Genomic DNA, 16,506 nt, shown 5'->3' with positions numbered 1-16,506 from the left:
TACACTGTACTTCTTCTTTATCTAATAAAAAGACGACTTTATTTCATTTTGCATACTTTTTCTTTTCTGCAATAATTATTTTGTGAATGGGTGTGCTGGTATCTTTTCTTTTGAATAGTACTTAGAATTGACGTCGTTGATGGTAAAGAGTTGTCAACCTGAACTTATCAAAACTGACAGGCACACCCCTGCCAACTTTAAGTAAGTTAACTATATAGGACTAACCAGGAAAACAACCGCATGTTCTACATTGCGAATAGTGTGACTGCCCAAGGACGTGTAACTTAAAGTAAACAGTTTGAGGGGATCACCGGGTACTAAGATTCTTTTCCACGTTTACGATGATGTTTATAGCTTTAACTTGCTTTAGGCGTCTGGTCCGAGGACTGAGGCATGATTGAATTTAGCTTAAACGCTTAGAAAGGTGCCAACGCGTGTTAGTTTCCACAAAGCAGGAGGTCCGAGGACTATGTAAGACCTTTGTTCTGTCTAGGACTTAGGTTTTTCTTGAAGTTTCCCTATAGGTTTGAGTCCAAGGATCATGCAAGTACTCAGATTTTTCTTGAAGTAGCTAGTTTCCCCATATGTTTGAGTCCGAGGACCATGCAAGACCTTGGTTCTGTCTAGTAATCAGATTTTTCTTGAAGTAGCTAGTTTCCCCATAGGTTTGAGTTTGAGGACCATGCAAGACCTTGGTTCTATCTAGTACTTGAACCTTCTTGAAGTAGCTAGTTTCCCCATAGGTTTGAGTCCGAGGACCATGCAAGACCTTAGTTCTGTCTAGTACTCAGATTTTTCTTGAAGTAGCTAGTTTCCCCATAGGTTTGAGTTCGAGGACCATGCAAGACTTGGTTCTGTCTAGTACTTGGACCTTCTTGAAGTAGCTAGTTTTCCCATAGGTTTGAGTCTGAGGACCATGCAAGATTTTGGTTCTGTCTAGTACTTGGACCTTCTTAAAGTAGCTAGCTTCCCCATAGGTTTGAGTCCGAGGACCATGCAAGATCTTGGTTCTGTCTAGTACTCATATTTTTCTTGAAATAGCTAGTTTCTTCATAGGTTTGAGTTTGAGGACCATGCAAGACCTTGGTTCTGTCTAGTACTTGGACCTTTTTGAAGTAGTTAGTTTCCCCATAGGTTTGAGTCTGAGGACCATACAAGACCTTGGTTCTGTCTAGTACTTAGATTTTTCTTAAAGTAGTTAGTTTCCCCATAGGTTTGAGTCTGAGGACCACGCAAGACCTTGGTTCTGTCTAGTACTCAGATTTTTCTTGAAGTAGCTAGTTTCCCCATAGGTTTGAGTCCGAAGACCATGCAAGACCTTGGTTCTGTCTAGTACTTAGTCATTTAGAAAGTTGTCAGTGCGCGTTAATTTCCCCAAAGCCAGAGGTCCAAGGACCCGACATAATTAAGGTTCTGTTTAACCATTTCAAAAGATTCTGGTTTGGCCCTCGGCTTCTTTCTCCGAAGGGAATTCAACGAACTGGATTACTAGGCCCACGAGAATTAGCCCATTGACAAGTGCACGGGGCATACACTTGACGTCAGAAGCCCCTAGAACCGCGCTCCGTTTAGCAATCCTTCCCACGTAATCAACACTTCGAAGTGTAGACCTAAGTGGAAGCTGAGTTATGACAATGATGGTGTGTTCTTGGAAATAATGGAGAGGCTTTCGTGTAGCTTGCACCACTGCCAAAATGGTCTTCTCGATAGACTCTTGCTGATAGGAGCCTGATCCCACCATGATTAACCGTTGCATTCGTCAACGCACAAGTTCTTCCCACAGACGTCGCCAATTGTAGGGTCACGTTTTTCAACTCAAGCCCAAGATGTATAAGACCTTAGACCAGTGAGCCCGGTACAATGAATTTGTAGAGAGTGGGTCAAAGAGCTAGGTTTTAGTATATGGACAACAGTTAACACGATGTTTTTCATGATCAAGCTGAGATGAACTGGATTTATCATAGAGGATTGGTCCTCGGCACGGTCCAAGGAGCTTTTTCTGGTGCCTCTTGTGTGATAGGGGTTTCAGCCCCCCCTTTCTGTTTTCCTCCACCCTCTTTTATAGTAGTTTGCTTCCTCCTAAATTGGGTTCCCAGTGCTGATACCTGTCCCATCAGCCCTTCCCTCCAGTTGTTGGGAGTGGTTGTAAAGGTAGAAAAGTATGGCTATGTCAGGTACAAGACACTGAATGCAATAATGACAGCCTTTCCCTCAGACATTTCTCTTTTCTCTGTTGTCTTTTTCTGTTTTAGTACTTTTCCTATTCCGTGGAATGACCCGGAGTGTCACTACTAGTAGCAGGTTGCTCCCTATGTCCTCGGCTACATCCATGCCAAGGACGGTTCTTCCCATGGCCGAGGAGGGGTTTTTCCTTGGACTGGGCCCTTGGCCAAATGTGGACATTGACATGGGCTTCCCAGTCTTTTACCCCCCACAAAGGGTATAATAGTCAATTTATATAAATGACATTTTCCATTATTCCCTTTTTTTCTCCAACCAAACAAAAAAGTTTTCCACTCTCCCACTTTTTCACCCCTCCAACCAAACACACAAGAGGGAAAACCAAATATTTTATATCCTTCCACTTTTCCATCCTCCCACAATTTTCCATTCTCCCACTTTTCTACTCCTCTAACCAAATGGACCCTTAAATAACATGAAAAACTAACCCCTCTCTATCTATCCAAGGGATTGAAGGGTTTTGTGTCAACTCTCTCTCTCTCTCTTGATCTTATGCTCTACCCTCTTTAATGAGGAGAGAAACTCAAACCATCCACGAAAAAATGGTGTTGTTTAGGTATAGTAGGTGCTAAGGAAAATATTCCTCCTACAAAATAAATTGCTCCATTAGTATGTGATTTTTAATATATATGGATAGTGAGGATTATATTGTCATAACTTATAAAGTATAGGGTTTAAAATGGTGAAATCAAAAAGTTTAGGATTTAATTTATAATTCAAAATAAACTTTGAGGATATTTTCTTCTTTAATGTGTTAAGTTCAATTTACCAAAAAGAAGCCAAAAAAAAAAAAAAAACTTCTATTCTTCTAAAAAAATAGAAGCAAAATTATTAATGTTCCATCAGTTGAACATGTGGTACCAACTTATATGGTAGATAATCAATCAATCAAAGCCCTATGATATCGGAATCCTTCACGATATCTCTTGTCTGCAAGTTTGAAAATCACGTTCTACCTATAGCTTCTAGGAAAAGACTAAGAATTACTGTATTTATTATACTTTTACAATATATCTTAAATAACATATTGTTATTGATTATTACATGAAAATAATTTTAATAATTTTTTTTTTTTAATAAAGAGCTTCAACCTATGGTGTTTGCTTCTAATGATAGTTTTTTATCATCAGATCAAAACACCAATTGGCTTATGGTGTAGGTGGGGATTGAACCTCAAATCTCTTATTCAACCATCAGAAACTCTATCAATTGAGCTAATTGAAACCCACTTTTAATAGTGAGAGTTTAAATTAGAACTAAAAATAACTTACTACTTAAAATTTATTGTGAAAATGTTATGAGTTTATCACAGTACTACCGTGATTTAATAATGGTTAAAAAGTTCACCATCAGAGTGAAAATGTTTGGGTAAAATTGGTGGTCCAAGCCAATATGGCATCCACAGTCCACTGACCACAATGTAGTAGACCACCTAGATAAAAAACACACTTTCAGTTTCAACACCTTTTCCTTTTGTCTTTGCATGTGATGACCTAAATGAAAGCATCAGCAAATGACACATGTCCAAGTCAGAAAGCATTTTTATTGTGACCGACTAAATTTCGTCACTCATTCAATATTGAGTCCAAATCTTCTGTATCATTTTTTGTGTATCACTTTTTGTGTACCACTTTATGTTCCACCAATCACTACTTACCATGCTTTCATTTTACTTTCCTTCTAGAATAACTAAAGTTTAAAATAGAAAACAATCATACACATGATAAGTAGTAATTGGTAGAACATAAAGTGATATACAAAAAGTGGTACAGAAGATTTGGACTCTTCAATATCATCCCCACCCTCACCACCTCTTCCCTTCATACATATTTGTGCTATATATAGGCTATACATATTTGCCTTAGCTCAAACCTCATCAAAGTGAGAACCTCTATGTGACTTGAAAGGAGTACTAAAGATATTAAAAAAGTAGTCTAGATCAGAAAAACAGTAAAAATGGCTCTTGAGGTTAAGAAGCAACAGTCAGCAAGCTCATCATCTTGGTCATTCTGCAACATGAAATGCTTACAAATCATACCTTCAAGATTATCATCATCATCAGAGGAACAACAACAACAGCAACAAAGGGATGGCAAAGTCTTATCAGATTCAGATACAAAGCAAAGAAAGCCTGGTGGTTGGAAGGCTATGCCCTTCATCTTAGGTCTCTCTCTCTCTCTCTCTCTCTCTCACACGCACATACACACACAAATACAAACACATAGACACAGTAAGGAATGCATGAGATCTGACAGAAAAGGTGTTGGCGTTATATATTTTGATTTGCAGGAAATGAAACGTTTGAAAGGATGGCATCTTTTGGATTATTGGCGAACTTTATGGTGTATTTGACCAGAGAGCTTCACATGGATCAAGTTTCTGCAGCCAATATTCTTAACCTATGGTTTGGTGTCTCAAATTTTGCACCCTTGCTTGGTGCCTTCATCTCTGATTCCTATGTGGGCCGCTTCAGGACTATTGCTTTTGGATCCTTCGCATTATTTTTAGTATGTCCCCCCTCTTTTCTAAATTATCTCCTGTAACAGGTATGCCAAAGCTCATGCGCATGAGCATAAACTATTCAGCGGGCTAGGGGTAATGTCTTTGAATTATCCCACAGTTGATTTTAGTGATTAAGTTCTAGGTTTTACTAGTAGGTTTTACTAGTTAAGGGCGAGTACAAACATGGTTTAGAAAGGTTTTATACCAAAGATATAATAAGTTCAGTCCAAGTTTTACCGGTTAGAGAACAATATAAACATAATTCGTCAAAAAGGTTTTATATTAAAGTTATAACAAATTTTATTGGCTAAAGGCGAGTCTGAGTTTTACCGCTTAAAGACAATTAGTATAAACATAATTCATTAAAAAGGTTTTATATTAAAGTTATAATAAGTTTTATTGGTTAAAGGCGGGTACAAATATACCTCATTAAAAATGTTGTATATCAAAAAGTCCTCATGGCAAGAGGCCCGCCACCACCCCCCCCCCCCCCCCCCCCCCCCAAAAAAAAAAAACCCAAAAAAAAAAAGTCCTCATGGCAAGAGGAAGTACAACTTAGCGGCCAAAATCAGCAGTGATTCCTCTCACTCTCTCGTTTACGGGTGTTAATTGGGTAAATGCTAAATGTCCAAATCATCATGATTGATGTAGAAGATACAAATTTAATTTGTTTAGGTATCAAATACTTTATGGGTGTACGACAGTTATCTACACATGTGTGGTATTTAACGCTGTGGATATAACTCCAAATACATCTTTTTCATTTTTGTTTTGGTTGATAGTGAAACCTCAAGAGTTGGCTCTGTCACCCCTCTACCACCACAATTCGATTTTGTTGTGCATGATATGGTACTCTAGAAAGAAAAATTCTTGCACAAGCTAACCTTTTGCTTTCTCGTGGACCCAGTTGGATGGTTGATATTATTATGGTAGCTTCGCAAAATTAAACATAATTAATTGTTTGGTCAATTATATTTAATATGCATATGTGACTCATTAATAATACATTATCCAGAATAGACTATAGAGTCGCTACTAGCTAGGTGTCCCAATTTGGACTAGTTTAATAGTGAGTATTGTTAATTTGTTATTGTTATTTTGGTTAAATAGAACTTTCTGGTGTTTTAATTCAATAGTCCTCTTGTAAAAAAAAAAAAAATCATTAAAGTCCTCTATATATGATTTGAATACCCCTGCAACACTTAAAAATCTATAAAGAAGATTCTCAAAAAAAAAAAAAAAAAAATCTATAAAGAATTAATAATGATAGTACCAATTTAGTTTAGATCTTCACTTCTTCACTTCTTCAACTATATATGAGACACATCAACTACAAATTTTTTTTTTTAAATATAATTAATTAGATGGTGCTTTTTCTGAGGTAGATTTAAGTGGATGATGTGAAAAAGTATTTGATTATTGAGTTGTGTTAACTGGCACAGTAAGATGTTCACTAACACCAAATTTCATGTCAAAAATTTTGTCTTTATGTCAGTGTTTCATTGTTTTGTTAGCTTTATATACTTTCGGGTCAATTTTATACACATTAGAGTAAGCTTAATACCATTTCTCCTATTTATTCATTTTTTTTCTTATTAAATAGGACCCATATTATTTTAATCTTAACAAGCACCACACCGGTGCTTGTTAACATTTGTCTTGAATATTTTACTAAAAAAAAAAAAATATATATATATATATATATATTAATTAGTCCCAACAATCTCTTAAAAATAGCCTATACATCATTGAATATGTACAAAAAACTTCAGAGAATAGTAGTTGTTGAATAAAAACCGAGTAATTTCACATGCATTTATTTATTGATGCACATATCCTATAGTGCCAATTAATTAAGTATATCATATGTCACTTTCATCATTAAAGTAGTTTTACTTCAAATCTTCATACAAAACTTTCTGTGAATTATTTTCATATACAATATTATACTAACTTTTAACAATTTTCATCAACAATAATTCACAATTCAACAGGGAATGCTGACTGTGACTTTGACGGCCTGGCTGCCAGAGCTTCATCCTCCACAATGCACCAAACAGTTGCAAAAATTGGGTCAATGCATAGGTCCAACCAAAGCTCAACTGGGTATTCTAATAATGGGTCTTGGCTTTTTGTCCATAGGCTCAGGTGGGGTTAGGCCATGTAGCATTCCTTTTGGTGTGGACCAGTTTGATCCAACTTCTGATGAAGGAAGAAAAGGAATCAACAGCTTCTTCAATTGGTACTACACCACATTCACAGTGATCTTGTTGTTCACTCAAACTGTTGTGGTTTATATCCAAGACTCTGTTAGCTGGGTCATTGGCTTTGGCATGCCAACCTTGTGCATGTTGTTCTCAATCATATTATTCTTCATTGGAACAAAGATTTATGTGCATGTCAAAGCAGAAGGAAGCCCACTTTCTGGCATTTTTCAAGTTCTTTCTGCAGCTTATAAGAAGCGTGGGATTAAGCTTCCATGGGACAGTGAAGTAGGTCCAATCTTTTATGATCCTCCATTGAAGGGGATTGTAGTGACAAAGCTTCCTCTCACCAACAATTATAGGTAATGCATCTCTATCACAAAAGATTTTTCTAACTTGTATATTTATTGATTGATGGTACAATGATCTTTGTGAATGCTTAAAAAACTCACTGATTATATTTCAAAAGCTGTGAGGTGGCTTTTTTTTTTTTTTTTTTTTTTTTTTTTTTTTTTTTTTTTTTTTTATGGAACTGTGAGGTGGCTTGTTTTTCCATGTTTGATGTCAGATAATAATTGAGGACCCCTGAGTTTTGTTTGTTCTTGCGTCATGCCCACATCTCTTGTGGATTATTATAGACCTTTTTTAATAAAATTAAAAAAAATGAATCGGTTACCAATTCATTATTATTATTATTATTTTTGGTCTAAGATTCAGTGAACTGAGTGGAGTTACTGTTACTTGCTTCTAGAACTAACGTAACGTATGGCTGGGTTTTAAAAATAGATTTTACACTTTTGTAATATAGTAAACTATATTAATTTCCTTTAAAAAAAAAAAACAATTCATTGCTCCAAAACCTTATATTATTAGAAAATTACAAATTTAACCATTTTGACTATTCTTTTATCTCGATTCTCCCAAAAAAAAAAAAAAAAAAAAAAAAAACCTCACATCATTGCATTGATACTGAGACAAAGTAAACTACTATTTATTTCAAAAGTTTAAGTTATTAAAAAATTATAAATTTAATAAGTGGCTTTAATTGTTACCCAACAAAATTTTAGTTATGTTTTGACCTGTGAGATTTAGTATGTGTTTGGTTCCTGAGTTTTGCTTTTGCGTTTTGCGTTTTGCCTTTTTTTTTTTTTTTTTTTTTTTCACACGCGTTTCAGGGGATAGGAGTACTGTTCAGTACTGTTTGGCCGTTTTTTTTTTTTTTGACATTTCTGTCAATCAGTGGGCCCATGTACTGTTTATGGACCCACAAATTTCATTTTTTATCAATTTTTTCATTAAAAATGGGTCCCACAGTATTATTTACACATTTAAAAATTATTTTGCTACAGTGTTTTCAGTTTTCAGTTTTCAGTTTTAGCAAAATAAGTTCTATCCAAACACACCCTTATTATCTTTTGTAATAATTACATACAAGTATGAGATCTAATCCTATGTAAATGAGATGTATGCAACTGTTACATAAAATATTGTACAGGTATTTTTTTTAACTAAATGAATTAGGAAAATAAATTAAGCATTAGTGAAGAAAACTTGGAAAATAAGAATAGGACATCAATCATATATGTTAGTTAAGTCCAATTTTGAAGTTGTGCCATATGTAATTTGCTTGCTTATGTAATTAATTTCACTGGCTGATTCGTTTCCTCAGATTCTTAAACAAAGCTGCAATGGTATTAGAAGAGGATGAACTAAAGCCCGATGGGACTTGTGTGAATCCATGGAGGCTCTGCGCCATACAACAGGTCGAAGAGGTCAAATGCTTGATTCGAATCATCCCAATTTGGTCTGCTGGAATCATTAGCCTCATTTCAATGACACAACAAGGAACATTCACTGTGTCACAAGCCCTTAAAATGGATCGTCACCTTGGACCACACTTCCAAATCCCAGCAGGCTCAATGGTAATCATATCACTCATCACAATAGGGCTATGGCTCCCATTCTATGATCGACTCCTAATACCAGCCCTTAGAAAAATCACAAAACATGAAGGTGGAATCACACTTCTCCAAAGAATTGGAATTGGGATTGTGTTTTCAATTCTATCAATGGTTGTAGCTGGATTGATTGAAAGGGTAAGAAGGGCCTCAGCTATGTTGCACCCACAACCCTTAGGGGTTGCACCAATGTCAGTCATGTGGCTAGCACCACAGCTTATTTTGATGGGGTTTTGCGAGGCTTTCAATATCATTGGACAGATTGAATTCTTTAACAGGCAGTTTCCTGAGCACATGAGAAGCATTGGGAATTCACTTTTTTCTTGTTCCTTTGCTGGAGCTAGCTACCTGAGTAGCATTTTGATCACCATTGTTCATCATGCCACCAGAACAAAAAGCAGGCCTGATTGGTTGACCAATGATATTAACGTTGGAAGATTGGATTATTACTACTTCGTTATTGCAGGGATGGGAGTCCTGAATTTGATATATTTTGTATACTGTGCTAAAAATTATAGTTATAGGGGCATTTTGCAAAAGGAAGATGAGCCTTATGTGGATGTGGAACTTCGTTCGATCAAAGCCTGAATGTGATCTCCTAAGTTTTACGTACGTAGCTTTATTATGAATTTTCTTAAACTCTTTCAGTTGTAATCTAAGCTCGTAATTAGAACATAATTAATAAATGTGATATTAATGTTAGTCTTATGTAAAAGTGATGTTACTTTAATCACTATATATATATATATATATATATCAAGTCAACAATTATGAAAAAAAATGTTGTGTGGGTTTTAATTAGCAAACATAGAGTAAATGTTCTATTTCTTGCAACCTCGCTCAAGCAAGCCTTAGATCTTCTTGAGTGGGTTTTAAGTAATGAATCACTTATCTTGCTTGAGTGAGTTTGTCTTCACTCTCATGTGAGCCTTTAACCAAAAAATACATAAATTAATCTCTTTTTTTTAAAACATAAAATAACATAATCAAAATATTTAATTTGATTATAAGAGAGTGTCATGAACCATACCAACACTAAAAACCTAACAATGTAACATCTGTTTTTTTTTTTTTTTTTCCTTCTTTTTTGACAATCAACAATATAACTCCACTCCGAGACCACTCAAACTTGGGTCCATGAACCCCTTAAACCTTTAAGGTTTGGAAAAGTATCAACTCACCTCATGTGGGCGGTGGTCCTAACAAAATAACTTTGTTGACACTAGGTCATTGTTGTAACATGTAAATGTAAGTATAGTACCCGCATGCCCTACTATCTAGGACATGCACATTTCTTTTGGTTGGCTGTTTGTAGTACATATTTGACATTGCCAAAAATGCCAAAAATGTTTCAATAATTGTGGCTTTGAGTGTGTGAGGATGTGTGGCACAAAATGAGAGTGACCAACTTCTGGATCGAAAATCATATCACAAAATCTAGCGAAGGAATAACGTGACAATGAGTAAGGGTTAGAGAGACTATAATGATTGTACTAGCTACTATGGAGAGGCTGTTTTTGGTGCTACATATCTTTTTAAATGTGCATGCGTGCAGACATGGCACAGAAAAAGCAATGAAACATAAAAAATATCCTTCATAATATGAACATTGATTATGAAGGGATTGTATTTATCTGCCGGTGCAATGATTGATCATGAATCTGCAACAGAGAGAATGTGCATGGTCGGTTTATCTTTTTCCTTGTCAAAACTCAAAAAGATGTATAGAAAGAATAAAAAGTTGAACTCCCATGCTATTTAGCAAGTGTCTTCATGTAGAGCCATGATAGTGACTCGTACTTGCATCTTTGAGGAGTTTATGCAGTACAGTCTTATTCTTTTTATTTATTTATTTAAGATTTGAGCCTATCGAAGTGACACAAGTTCAAGTGATTATGAAGCGATTGTGTGTGTATATATATATATATACACATATATTAAGTCACATTCTCCTTAATTATGCTCATAATCTTTCCCAGTAGAGTTCTTGTAATCCATGCACAATATTATTCAAAACTTTGGTTTTTCAATTACCTTAGATGATAATTTACTGTCAACTTTGACATGGGTCCATTAATAATATCAGTTTATTATCTACCACATTATTTATCAATTTAACAGTTATGAATCCCATAAAATAAATAAATAAAAAACAAAACAAAACAAAAAATAACAGTTATGAAAAAAATTGTGTAGACTTACTATTCTAATCTTGTGACCTTATAAAGCCATGTCCCCCAATCTCTACCCCACAACTCTAGCTCCTTCTCTATTTAGTAATGGATGATATCGTGCTAGACTCAAGAAAATACTCTTTAATTACCCGTTGTTCATCTTTCCTATTATGCATTTAGATTGACTTACATGTCGGTGTCTCTTTGTTATTTGTTGAAAGCGGATAAAAATACAATTATACCTGAAAAAATAAAGTCTTTAAATATAAACAAATAAGATAAATAAACTATTAAAAAAAACTAAGATATGTAGCAGTTGTGGAATAAAATTATATCCTTGACATTACTCTTGTTAGAAACCAAAAAGAAAGAGGGTTGGAGCTTATTCATATGAACATTTTAATTATTTTTATATATAATGATTGATGCTTTATTTTTCCAAACAATCACAAAATCCTGAAACCCTTATAGTTATGGCCACCAAAGGAAAGGCCAAAGGAAAGGAGAGGAAAGTATTATATGATAAAAGTTGAATCTTAAAAGTTGTGGTTGCGTCAAATGATTATACTTTATTAAAAATTGTGGTAAATTAAATAATCTAGCCCCTTGTTGTAACTTGGGTGGTTTCAAATTAAACCCTAAAATTTTTAAAGTTTTAATTAAAACCTTAAATTCTAAAATCATGTGAATTCATACCTTCAATGGGTCACTATTAACTAAAAGTGAAAAAAATTCACATAAATTGTGACTAAATCTATTTGAATGCAAAAATTCATTTCATGTGAAATTATAAACCCTCTTATACTCCATATGAAATTTTTTTTATATAATAATCAATCATTTAATTATTATCATCAACATATTCAAAATGAAATCAATATTACATAAACTCATGTTCAAATCATCTATATTATATAAGTTATGTCCAAATCATCCTAAAGTTTAAAAAGTTTGTTTTTTGTTCCTAAATTATTGAAAAGTTCAATTTTAATTCCTAAACTATTAAATATGTTTTACTTTATATTCTTAAATTTTATCAAAGTTTGTTTTTATCCTTAAACTATTGAATTTTTTTTTTCATTTATATTTTTTTCTCTAAACTATTGAAAAAACTCTTTATAAAATTTAAGAATGTAAAAAGAACTTTTTACAATTTAAGAACAAAAAACTAACTTTTGGTAACGTTTAGAAAACTAGAATAGTATTGTACTCAAATAAATATTACAACCAAACCCACCACAACTAAAAACAGTGATCTTATGAAAATGTTGTAAAATTTTATTGTATCCATAGAATTTCTTTTATCAAGCATCCTTTACAACCAATCCTTATCCCCCCCCCCCACCCCCCCCACCCCCCCCCCCCCCCCCCAAAAAAAAAAAGAACCCTTTTAAGGTTTTATGAGTAGTTTAGTTTCAAATTTCTAACGATGAAGTAAGGATGTGTGCTTATAATAAATGCTTGAGTTATCTTAGAGATTTAAATTTGCAACTAAGCCTTATCCACACACATCTCTTTCATTTCTTATTTAGCATTTTTTTCTCCACATAGGCAAAGGACAAAAAACAAACTTGGGAATCCATTATTCCCATTCCACGCCTCCAAAAAAGTATCATAATGTTAATATATGGTTAAGCTTATTAGAAAATATCAAGTGATATAAAACAACTGATCAATGCAATAGTCCTACCTCTCTGTATCATCTTCTATATAATTGTAATCTTGACCACTTCCACATTGTCGTCCTCTACATAATTATCATCTTCATGACCATCCTCCACTTGAGTGGTCAGTCAATATTCCCAAGAGACCATGTCGATGGCTGAATGGGTACTGCCATATTAGGCTGATTATATGGAATATCAATCAAGCTTGGAATAGCATTGTTGGAGCTTTCAAAATCTCAATTCCCAAATCCTAGCTAGAACTTAAAAAATTTTGCGGCATGTCACTTTTTCCTTCGCTTACATACTTTAGAAGCTGATGAGGATAAAATTATGCTGGCCAGCGTGACGGTACATAACTGACAAGAGCGACGGTGAAGACCTGAAAAGGGTGACGACACATACTTAACAAGGGCGACGGTGCATGCCTTGCAAGGGTGAAGATGCAGACTTAACAAGGGTGACGAGACGGTCTTGCCGTCAGCATACCTTCGAGGCTGACGGTGACCTAAGGCAAAAGAACACATAAAGCCGAACATCCTGAAGCTTACGGGATAAGTGTAGACTGACGGGATAACATAGACTGACGGCGTCAGTCTATGAAATGCCTATTCCGCACGTTTACATGTACAAATAAATAACTTGCTCCCCACGTTTCATGGAACCTAAGGACTCCTATATGGAAAGGATCCCGTAAAATACGCCCAAGAAGACTCCGATAAGGAAAAGACTTCTACTCCAAGGAAAAGAGGGTCAGCCCTCTCTACTATAAAAACCCAAGCACCCTCACAAATCAAGGTACGCATAATTTACCCTCTCTAGCACTCTAGAGCAGTGAGAATAATTCTAACTTGACCTTCGGAGGGTGTTTGGCCGGTACCACACCGGTACCTCCCGCTAGGTTATTCCTTTTCGTTGTGCAGGTGCTATTCGCGATCGTACGAGGGACGTGTGACTCACTGGTGGGCAAATTTCCGGCATCATCAGAAGCAATGCCATTTGGTTTTTAGTGAATAAAAAGAATATCTTTCCGGAATTTCTTACTTTTTGCCCATTCTGTGTTTTATTCTTACCCATATTAGGATCTCCATCGGCCACCACCACCAACATTTGTGCCATCTTTTCCAAGTTGAACTAATCATATTTTCATGGTCACTTAGATAATGCCCACTTTCTAAGTTGACCGAATATCATGAAGTTGTAAAGTCACACATGAACTTTCACTCAAGAATATAAAAAATCACATATATGAACAAACAGTCACAGTAGGTTAGAATCATATGTGTAAAAGCTCGAGATATTATGTGCTTTATTCAAGTTTGTGCCTATCACAAAGAGGCAGAACGTAGGACAAATCTTTAATCAATCAATATCTATTTTGGCCCCTTCTATGAGTGCTTCTGTTCTATCTCTTTCAAATATCTGGCTTGTAGCTACCTTGCTGCACCTAGATCTAGAAGAGCCCACCAATAATCTAAGCCTAAAGAAAAACTTTGCACATGACTAACCAGTAGCCACAACGTGCCATTGGAAGCAATCATACAAGGAACCCAATCTTTTTCATGGTTTATTTTACTAGTAGTTGATGATGTGTAAGTTCTTTCACATTATGTCATGTCATTTTTATTGTATATCAGTCACAAGATGCGATTAGATGTAGTGTTTAGAAGAGTGTTATTATTGATGAGTAAAAAATAGACAACAACACTAGAACATAATTTATATGATTTACTGTATACCAGTCTTTATGCTTGCAAAATTTCAAAATAATCAAAGATCAATAGTCATATCATCAATTAATTGTTTAAATTCAAGTTTTTGTAATTTATAATAATGCATAAATGATCAGTTTATAGATTGAATAGTAAATGACATCTAATTGGTATGCATATTAAGAACATATAAAACATATAATCCAACGATGAGATTTTCAAAATATGAAGGGTCCGTTTAGATACAGCTGAAAACTGAAACTGAAAACTGAAAAACATTGTAGTAAAATAATTTTTAAATGTGTAAATAGTACCGTGTGACCCATTTTTAATGAAAAAATTACTGAAAAGTGAAATTTGTGGGTCTGTAAACAGTACATGATGTGCACTGATTGGCTAAAAAAGTGAGAAAAATCAAACTTTGTGGCTACTATTCATTGAACAGTGCATGAACAGTAGCTGCAAATCTCACAAACGCATGAAAAAAAAAAAAAAAAAAAAAAAAAAAAAAAAAAAAAAAAAAGAGGAAAAACGCATACCCAGACGAAGAGGTGCTGGATTTTCAGCTCAATCCAAACGTAGCCAAATTCAATAATAAATTATTGAATGGTATAACATTGTTTAGATTATATATATATATATATATGGGGTTTAACACACCTAACCCACTTACAAATCAATTCATATTCATGTAAAGCGATGTGCGGTCGAGCAGGTTGGGCAAATTGTGCAAGTTGTTACGCAGCCATAGATAAAAAGCATCAGCATCATAGAGGTACAAATCAGCTAGGCCTGGGTTTGATTACGTAACTCACACTTTCGTATAGTAATTTAAGGCAATATAGTACAGCACTATCATCTAACCTAGAGATATTTATGAATTTTGCAAGTAATTTTAAGGTGTTTCCCTGATGACAGTTTTTCGATAGTTTAAGTACAGAGTACAAAACGAAGTGGAAATAATATTAATCCAATCAGAAGATTTATCACAGATACTATAACAGTGGTTATAGGGGATAAAAGGGGTAGTGGTTATGGTTGTCAAAATCTCAATCTGAATCTTACGATCCTACGATTTTACGATCTCACCTTCTCAAAATGACCTAAATTTTTTAAGAATCTTTACGATCATTCAAGATCGGTAAGATCGTACAATTCTGACAATCCCAAACGATCCTAATTTCTTGTAATCTTCTTTAATTTGACAGAAAACTCAATTGGAGCCAAATGAAAAATAGCATTCTAATAAACCAAGTTTTGCTATTCTAATATAGAGAGATAGAGTGTTAGTTCGACTCAAATAAAAAATAACATCTCAGAGTGTCACATTTTGAGGTTTTTGGCCTCTTTAAATGTTGTTTATAAATTGATGTAGTGATATATGGTCATTACATCAAATGGATGCAAAATTTTGGTTTTTTACGAATGCATGTATAATTTATGTGATTATTTAGCATATTAATGTATTTTTTTCTCAAATAATATAAGGTCTTACAATCTATAATCCGATCTTACGATTTTACGATCCCACCTACCTCCCACGATACTACATAAGATCCCGATTTTGACAACCTTGATAGTGGTTAAGCTGGCTATTGAAAAGATTAAAAAAATTATAAAAATAAACATGGTGGTTAGGATCTAATAGACTACTAATACCTACATTCTCAACATAAGAAAAGGTAAAAGGAATTTCTCACCCACTTTGATTTGACGAGTTTACAGAATTTAAAAACATTTCAACTATCAATTTAGTATTTACAACATGTATGTTTAGAATTTGAATTATTTTTATATTGATTATCCTAATCCTGTAATTTACTTCAACCAATCAATCATTTGATTTAGTCTTCATGTTGTGGAAATTGAAACTATATTTTTTAATAGTACCAACAAAATTATATCTTTAGTGTTGATTATTCTACTAGACTACATAAGCAATGGTTTAAAGTAGTCTTCCACATATCCACAAAAGGTGAAAAAAAAAAAAAAAACTCAAATCATAATTTCCACGTAAACCAATTCACAACCTAAAATATGAACCACCAAGA

At 34.4% G+C, this 16,506-nt stretch overlaps 1 protein-coding gene across 1 annotated transcript; it reads left to right on the top strand.

The window, feature by feature from the left end:
• Window positions 1-4,095: 4,095 nt before the first annotated feature.
• LOC126718698 (protein NRT1/ PTR FAMILY 2.13-like) lies at window positions 4,096-9,607 on the top strand. The gene is made up of 4 exons (XM_050421013.1): window positions 4,096-4,405; window positions 4,531-4,748; window positions 6,738-7,309; window positions 8,617-9,607. The coding sequence occupies exons 1-4, from the start codon at window positions 4,198-4,200 to the stop codon at window positions 9,491-9,493; spliced, it is 1,875 nt and encodes a 624-aa protein (XP_050276970.1). The 5' UTR covers window positions 4,096-4,197; the 3' UTR covers window positions 9,494-9,607.
• The last annotated feature ends 6,899 nt before the right edge of the window (window positions 9,608-16,506 follow it).

Source organism: Quercus robur, chromosome 3, assembly GCF_932294415.1.
Source record: "Quercus robur chromosome 3, dhQueRobu3.1, whole genome shotgun sequence".
Lineage (NCBI taxonomy): Eukaryota > Viridiplantae > Streptophyta > Magnoliopsida > Fagales > Fagaceae > Quercus > Quercus robur.
The sequence above is the reverse complement of the archived record's forward strand: the minus strand, read 5'-3'. Positions and strand labels throughout refer to the sequence as shown.